The following is a 9,618-nucleotide window of genomic DNA, read 5'->3' as shown; positions in this document are numbered from 1 at the left end:
GATGCCACCACTACCACCAGCTTTGTCATCAACATGACACACCCATTGTTCCCACACCATCACCATCATCAGCTAATCAACACCCTATTGTTAACTCAGTCAGTCAGCTGCAAGGGGGCAGAGGGAAGGGACACCAGCATAATGAGAGAGTGTGTGTGTGTGTGTGTGTGTGTGTGTGTGTGCATACATGTATAATTGTGTGAGTGTTTGGGAGAGAGAGAGAGAGAGAGAGATACATACAGACACACACACAGTCACTGACACTTATATCTCTGTGCATCTCCCCCACAGAGAGAGAAAGAGAGACACACCCCCACATAGACATATTCACTGACAGTTATGTATACACACACTCAAATGTGCTAACACACACACACACACTAATAAACATATACATCCCCCACCCATATATATATATATATATGTACATACAGACTCATATAAACGTACACATACACACACACACACTAATACACATGTACATCCACTCCCTGACATGTATACAAATACACACACAGGTACATAAATGTCTGCATCCACACACACAGTAGGCACACAAGCACTGACATATATTGGTATTCTTTCATGTTTCAGTCATTTGAATGTGGCCATGCTGGAGCACTGCCTTTAGTCAACTCAAATCGACACCAGGACTTATTCTTTGTAAGCCTAGTACTTATTCTATCGGTTTCTTTCTGCCGAACCGCTAGGATACGGGGACGTAAACACACCTGCATCGGTTGTCAAGCAATGGTGGGAGGGGACAAACAGACACACAAACATATTTATATATATAATCATAAATATACAGGGATTAGCACGAGTTGCTTCTCCAACATACTGAGAATTTAGAAATAGCAGTCAAAGAACTACTGATTCCAAACTACAAATTTTTTCTCTAACGGATGGCGATATTTATGGCACACACAGAACAAAAAACGATTCCCTGCCCTATATCTATATATATATATATATATATATATATATACGATGGGCTTCTTTCAGTTTCCGTCTACCAAAACCACTCACAAGGCTTTGGCCAGCCGGAGGCTATAGTAGAAGACACTTGGCCAAAGTGCCACACAGTGGGACTGAACCTGGAACCATGTGGTTGGTAAGCAAGCTACTTACCACACAGCCACGCTTGCACCTGTAGAGGATAATTGCTCAACAACAATATTTTCTCCATGTCTTCCTTGTTCCTTACTGAGTTAACCAACAAACCAATCCCTGATGAAGAGAGTATCTGTAACTCAGGGTTAAGCAAATATTACAAGGGACATCCTTCAGGAAGCCCTGACATTTTCTTCTTCGATCCTCTCATTAATGTTTACAACATTTTGTGACATATTTAACAAAAGATACACACAAATTTCTTTTATCTTTGTTCGCTCTTCATCACTGCTTGGCACCAATGATGCTGTATCTATTCTAAGTGGTCTGCAAGTACAATCAGTCAATGACATTGACTGTGCCAAAATAAAGCTATGGCTTTAGAATCTGCTCACAGTTGTCTCTCTTTGGTATCTTCTACTGAAGAAGGTTAAGGAGCCAGAAACACATCCAGGAGTCCGTTACTGAGCAAAAAAGGCCTTTTTTTTTAGTTACACCTTTTAAATAAACAGCAGTGAATTTGCCTTTAAAAGTTAGAATATATGTCACAAAATATTTTGACTTACCCTAAAGTTCATTTCATGTAATTCCATCCCTATCTCCCCCACCCTCCAGTTGCCACATACTCGATGTTTCACTGGGTCAAAGGTGAAAGTGCTTAGATGGTGTTTACATCTGCTTAAGGCTCCAACGCAGCAAAAACAATAAGCAAAAAGCACAGAACATGCTTGCAAAGACAGCTGTAAACTATATCAGTAATGTGCACGTGTACAGGTACATGTATGTATGCACATGCTGTGTGTGTGTGTGTGTGAAGGTGTCAGTAACCCTAGAGTTTTGTATTCAATCTCATGGCTTGGCACCGTTGGTAAATAAATATCTTCTGCAGCCTCAGGACAACCGAAGCCTTGTGAGTGGATTTAGAAAATGAAAACTGAAAGAAGCCCATTGCATATTAGTGTATGTGAGTGTGTGTGTGTGTGTGTGTGCATGCATCTCACACTCTCTTTCTCTGTTATATATATATATACATATATAGACACGTGTGTGCACGTGAGTGTGTGTGTGTGTGTATATACATACACGTACAGATGTGTGTGTGTGTATATGTATCAATATGTGTATGCATGTGACAGTGCACATTTAAGAAGTGTGTATGTATGTATTGATGTATGTGTGTGTATGTGTGCTAGACAAATGTGTGATTCTGCACATGTCACTTATGTGTTTTTGTACGTATCAGTGTGTGTGTGTGTGTGTGTGTGTGTGTGTGTGTGTGTGCATGCGTGAGTCATAGCAGTCTGAACATAATTCTATTGATTTTTTCCGTAACTGCACCAAGCTACGGAGATCTCAGTGGAATACAAAGACACTTAGAGATTAGAAAACAGAGATGGCAGGGAGGGGTGCGAGGGACACACACACACACACACACACAGACACACACACGCACTCACATGCACACGCACATGCACAGTGTTACATTTGTCTGCGATAATAAGCAGGATTACATTTAAATAATAATGTTTAGAGATAAAAATCATTTGTTGGTCGTTTAGGGACATCTGACATCTATCATGATGATGATGATGATGATGATGATGATGATGATGGTGATGGTGGGTGTATGCGTGATAACGATGATGACACCAAAGATGATGAACGATGACGACAAAAATGATGATGCTAGTGACAACAATGATAGCGGTGATGGTGGTGGTGGTGATGACGATTAGGAGCGGTGGTGGGTGTATGCACAATGATGACGACAATGATGATGTAGTGGTGATGACGACGACGACGACAACGATGATGATGATGATGACGATAATGGTGATGACAGTAGTGATGGTGATGATGGCAGTGATGACGGAAGTGGTAGTGGTGGTAATGACGATATCAATAGAGATGATGACAATGCCAATAATTATCGTTAACTATCATGATGATAATGAAGAAGTAGTTATCTTATAGTTACAGGTGACCCCCCCTCCCCCCACGCCCGCTGAAGCAAATACATGATCAGAGACACTCCAGCTGTGACCATCCAGTACTTTTCCAATGTTTATTTTCCTTCCATGCAGGGAGAGAGAGGAAGGCATAGTTTACCTAGGGGCACACATCCAGTGTGTCCTTCACGGCGCAGAGTGATTCGAGGGAGATCTGGCTGCTGTTTCTAGCAGATAAACCAACCACATACGAGCTCTCTCTCTCGTTAGCTCATAATCAATTACGGATGAAGAGAAATCAGGTCTTGTGGCGCAAGTAGTGACACAATAGTGTTTTTATACTGAGCCCCCCCCCCTTCCCCAGTATATGACTGGTATTTTATCTTTATCAACTTGTGAGGGATTAAAAGCACAGTTAACTTCGGTGGGATTTGAACCAAGAATGTAAAAAGAAAGAACAAATACTGCAAAACAACAATTCTTCTAATCCACAACCCCATTCATCATCATCATCATCATAATAATAATGATAGTTCTTTCTGCTATAGGCACAAGGCCAGAAATTTGGGGACGGGAGCAGAGGATTGTTGATTACATTGACCCCAATTCTCATCTGCTAATTGTTTTATCAACCTCAAAAGGATGAAAGGTGAAGTTGATCTTGGTGGAATTTGAACTCAGAACAAAAAGCCAGAAAAAATGCCCTTAAATATTATCTGAAGCATCTTAACAATAACAGCAATCCTTTCTACTAAAGACACAAGGCCTGAAATTTGGGGGAGGGGACTAGTCATTTACATCAACCCCAGTGTTTCACTGGTACTTAATTTACCGACCCCAAAAGGACGAACGGCAAAGTCAACCTCGGCAGAATTTGAACTCAGAACGTAACGAGTTGAAGCGAATATTGCAAAGTAATTCTTTGCAATGCTCTAACACTTCTGGCAGCTAGCTGTGTTTATAATCCCTTCTTTCAAAGGGCCAAGGACTGAAATTTGTAGGAGGGGATTATTCGATTACATCAACCTCTAATTCTTGACCAGTATCTTATTTTAACGACCCTAGAAGAATGAAAGGTAAAGCTGACTTTGGTAGGATTTGAACTCAGGAGGTAAAGTGCCAGATGTAATGATACTAAGCACTTTGTCAGATGTAGGGCTGCAGAGTCAGACCCAGAACCAATTAAGGGGTAATTGGGGTTGGAGGCGATAAAATAGACGACAATCATTTAATTCCATAGAGGAGTCGGAGTGGAAGTTCTTTGTTTCGACTCCACAGCTCTGTTCAGATGCTTTAACTGGTTCAGTCAGTTTGCCATCATAACATTCCTATTATAGGCACAAGGCCTGAAATTTGGGAGGAGGGATTAAGTTGATTACATCGACTCCACCACCACCACAACCACCACCACAACCCCCACCCCTGTGCACAACTGGCACTTATTTCATCAACCTCGAAAGGATGAAAAGCAAAGTCGACCTCAGTGGAATTTGAACTCAGAACGTAAAGATGGACAATATACAACCAGGCATTTTGTCCGCCATGTTAAGGCAAACTGCCATCTTAATAGCAATAATGGTTTTTAATTGAAGCACAAGGCCAGCAATTCTAAAGGAAGCGGTAAGTCAATTAAAACAACCCCAGTACATGACTGGTACTTTGTTTATCAACACCCCACCACTTTTGCCATCCACAGTCATTAGATTATTCCTGGAGATATTACATGTAGCTTTGTTTATTCACCAATTTGCTGATCACTGATCTGGGATAACATTCTACACTCAATTGATTAACAAATTGACTCACAAGGAACTGATTGACCAGTGGCCCCAGAAAACACACACGTCCCAGGTGCCATGCAGTGGGACTGAACCATGGATGGGAGTAGGGTTTTCAATCATAGCAACGGAAGTGGGAACTGAAAATGTATTTGTGAAAGAAAAGGGGACCATAATTAAAAGAAAGTTTGATAAGCACCGTATGAGAGGCTATCGTTTATGGAGGCACTTGCTTTGAGATATATCGTTAGTTAATAAAGATTTAATTATCAAGACAGTTGTTCTTCAAAGAAACCTAATCAAAGACGTAGGTCCATCACAACAAAAGAATCACGTCTGGACAACGGAAGATTTCGGTGAATAATGGAGAGTGTTTAGCTTTAGTTGTTGGTGGTGTTGTTATGTTTAGTGAGAGGAGGCGGAGGAGGGGTAGATAGACAAACAGGAAAAAAAGGCGAGGCAAAGAAAAAGAGGAAGGGGAGGAGGAGGAGGAGGAGAAAGAGAACGAGAAGAAAAAAAGGAGAAGGCACAGAAGAAGGAGGTGGAAAAGATGAAAATGAAAAAATGAAAAAAAAGAAAGAAAAAGGACGCGAAAAGGAAAAAGAAGGAAAAGGAAAAAGAGATAAAAGAAAAGAAGACAGCAACGAAGAAGGAAAGGGAAAAGAAGAAAAAGAGGAGGCTAAGAAGATTAAGAAGAACTAGAAGTAGTAGTAGTAGTGGTGAATGCACATCTAAAAGAATTAATTGTAAATATTCATTAGTTGTGGAGAAAATTGGTGACGAAAGAATTTAAAGATTGAAAGTGTTTTAAGCCAGTTTTATAGTCAACAATACCAGTTCACACTAGTTTTGTAATGTAAAACTACACTGGTTTAAACTGGTTTTTGTAGTCATCAACACCAGTCTTAACTGGTTTATTAATAGAGACATTTCTCTTGGAATGTCACAAATAGTTTGGAAATTAAAGTCACAGGGGAGAAAGAATAAGGAAAAAACAAAATCAATTCTTGTTCAAAAATATATATGGAAATATATATATACACTTGCGCGCACGCACACACGAAAACACATTCAACACACACAACACATTCCGTATACGTACATACATACACACACACACACAGGTGAACACATACGTGCAAAACAAGATATATATATATATATATATATATATACACACACACACATACACACACACATATACACACACACATATATAGACATACAAATACACACAACTCATGTAGATATACACACATACATAGAAATGCATATATATCCACACACACACACACACATTGATTCACACACCCATGCTAGCATGGAAGGCGGACGTTAAACGATGATGATGATGATGATGATGATATACATACAAATGCATATGTATGCACACATAATTATACATAATTATACATATATATATATATATATATATATTTATATATATATACACACAGATGCACACAGACAAAGAAACACATATACAAGCACACACACACACACACACACACGCATATACATACACATATAGAAACACACAAAAATACAGAGGTGTATATCATCATCATCATCATCGTCGCTTTAATGTCTACTTTTCCATGGTCACATGAGTCAGACAGAATTTATCGACACTTATTTCCTACGCCTGGATGCTCTTCCTGTTGCCAACGCCCACCTGTTGCCATGCAAGATAATATTTCCCCATAACCAGATACGTTTGGAAGATTAGAAATGCAAGACCCTACTTATGACAGTCATCATCATCATGGTTGTCAAGCAATGGTGGGGTACAAATACAAACACAATGACACACACATACACACACATATACACGACAGGCTTCTTTCAGTTTCCATCTACCAGATCCACTCACAAGGCTTTGGTCAGCTCAAAGAGACACTTGCTCAAGGTGCCACGCAGTGGGACTGAACCCGGAATCACCCAGCTTCTTACCACACAGCCACGCCAGCACCTGTGTGCAATATGGGGAATATTTATAATATTATTTATTTATGCAGTGTCATCGTCAGCAATATTTTTGCCCTTATTGACTACCATACATTTCTGTTACAACTGCAGCTGTATTGTATGTTTACATTAATTGAATGCACAGGCAAATATTCCTAAAATAACCTTAGCTTAATAAATAAATTAATGAAGACACAACACTACTTTATATCTGCCTGTATATATTATGTATATATATATGATGAGGAGGAGGAGGAAGCCAGTCCTTCATGTCCAAAGATGAAGAGGAAGGGCAGAATGCTTTCATGTGGCTACGTAAACTGATCTTTGAACAAGATTCTGGCAGTCTTCCTGTTTGTGCTTAGTAATTTTAATGTGGGAGTCGGACCATACAATCGGATCCCTGGATCCCTCGCTTTAAGCTTGGAGGTCTGACCACAGTGGTTCAGCAAACACACACACACACACACACACACAGAGTTTTATACTGACATCAATCCATTATAAAGACTACAAAAAAACAGGAAGTAAAAGTGGTGATCGCAAAGAATGAGGTGAGGGGAGAAGAGAGAGAAAGAGATGGAGAGAATTTGTGTGAGAAGCAGTGTGTGACATGAGTCAGTTAGTATGTAGTGGAAGGGAGGGAGGGCTGGCAATATAGGGGGGAGTTAAAAATTAGAATGATACAAAGAAGAATTGTGCAATGGAAGTAGGGGGGACTACACAAGGCTGACAAACAAATTCATAAAATATTTATAGGCTCAAGCATGGCTCAGTCCCACTGAGCAGCATCTTGGGCGATTGTCTTCAAGTATAGCCCAGAGAAAGACAATGCCCTATGAATGAATCTGAGAGATGGAAACTGTGAAGAAGCCTATCATCAGTGTGTGTGTCTGTGTGTATCTTTGCTGTATGGATAATCCTCCATACAACATGACTGCGCCTAGAAATATAGCTAGAGAATTTCTGAAGATCGTAGGTACTCACTCCCTGCATTCACATAAATACTGCAAGATCTTCAATAGAAATACGGTTAAAGTTAGCTATAGTTGCCTCCCCAACAGAGGATCGATGATTTTTCAATCACAATGAGAATAACAACATTAGGAACACCTACAAAAGATCCTGTAATTGTAGATCTCCACCAACTGTCCCCTGAACTACAGGTCCCAGAAAAAAGAACCAGTGCACAAGGCCAGCAACAAAAACTTACACTGGAATGACAGGAAACACCTTCAAGGAGAGATATACACAGCATTTGACTTCATTCAAAGACCAAACAAAAGAAACAAATCTTTATCCAAATTGTATGAACACTGAAAGAGAGAAACATGAACAAACCCCAGCCCCATACAAACTGGAGAATCATAGAAAAGGAAACCAAATATAGGGGACGGGACAGTAAATTCTCTATCATGGAAAAATTAAATATAACATCAATAGAAAATGTTTTGAATATTAGGGAGGAAACCTTCTCCCCATGCATGTACAAGCAACAGTTCATACTTTGAAATTTCAAGCATAAATCCCTACCCACTTTGCTATCAATCCAACTTGGACAAGTTTTTGGATATTGATTATATGTATGTTATGCATTAAAGACACATACTCCCATGAACTTATGTTGGAATCCCTACCTACACAGATAAATATGCATAGCACATACTTGTGACTTCACATGATTCACAGAAAAACCATTGTGACATCATATGATTCACAGAAAGAACATGTATTTCAACTTATGAACTTACAACTCCACAAACGAAGTTTGGTGTCAAAAATCTCTGAAATCCCATAAATAATTATATGTACATATACGAACATGAGCAAAACACATGATGCAGATGTATGTGTGTGTGTGTGTGTGTGTGTGTGTGTGTGTGTGTGTGTGTGTGTGTGTTTATATTTTTTATATGTGCATGTATGTATGTGTACATATATTCATAAAAATGGATCTGCACAAGCACTCTTGAATAAGACAGCTCTCAAATAAGATACTTCACAAAATACAACTAGCTGTATTTTGCAGAGCAGTTTGTGAGAGTGCTCAATAAACTCATAAAAAAAATATCTAGTTTACAGTGTAATTAAATACAATTAGTGGTACACAAGAAACCAAATCAAGAGATACAAATAACAAGGGGAACATATAAATAAATGTGTGTGGGAGTGAGTGAGCGTGTGTGTGCATATGAGTGTGTTTATGTAATTAAGAAATTATGAGTGTGAGTTTATGTCAATAATGAATGTATGTGTATGCACACTTATGTAGAGTGTGTATGTGTGTGTATCTGCATATAGAAACATACAAAAACAAAGTCAAAAATGAAAATGGTAACATACTGCTTGGAAAGATGAGATGCAGTATTGAAGATTGAGGCTAACAATGTGTGGACACAAACCAGCTAACGTGGACAACTGTTCACTATTGATTTTGATGTTCTCTAATAAGTTCAAATGTCGCAAATTGACTGCTTCTTCCCATTTAATCATATCCATTGGAACCTCGATGTTAGACCGAGACAAATCCAAGTTCTCCATCTCTGACATGTTTTTGAAAATATTTGCAAAATATGGCTTGGTTGTCAGGTTTGCCATCGGCTTCAACAGAGTCTTCAGATGAAGGTCTACTTTACATAATTCCAATAAAGTTCCGAAGAAGAAAATCCGAGCGGCCGGATCGGCGGCATCGTTTATTGCAAGTTCTTTGATTCTCTGGAAGTTATTTACATTCAAAATGAGCGGACTGAGCATGTCTTTTGGTAATCCCCTATGTGGCGTGCCCAGAACGCGTAAACTCTCTAGATTAC

The 9,618-nt window shown here is 39.3% G+C and overlaps 1 protein-coding gene across 1 annotated transcript in view; it reads right to left on the bottom strand.

Annotated features, from left to right (window-relative positions):
* The window catches only part of LOC106870985 (F-box/LRR-repeat protein 18), a 34,818-nt gene that overhangs the window by 8,216 nt on the left and 16,984 nt on the right, over positions 1–9,618 (bottom strand). Inside the window, exon 3 of the mRNA XM_052977166.1 lies at positions 9,152–9,613. Within this exon, the coding sequence (XP_052833126.1) occupies positions 9,152–9,613 (462 nt within the window). The remainder of the gene's footprint in view (positions 1–9,151; positions 9,614–9,618) is intronic.

Source organism: Octopus bimaculoides, chromosome 27 (genome assembly GCF_001194135.2).
Source record: "Octopus bimaculoides isolate UCB-OBI-ISO-001 chromosome 27, ASM119413v2, whole genome shotgun sequence".
Lineage (NCBI taxonomy): Eukaryota > Metazoa > Mollusca > Cephalopoda > Octopoda > Octopodidae > Octopus > Octopus bimaculoides.
The sequence above is the reverse complement of the archived record's forward strand: the minus strand, read 5'-3'. Positions and strand labels throughout refer to the sequence as shown.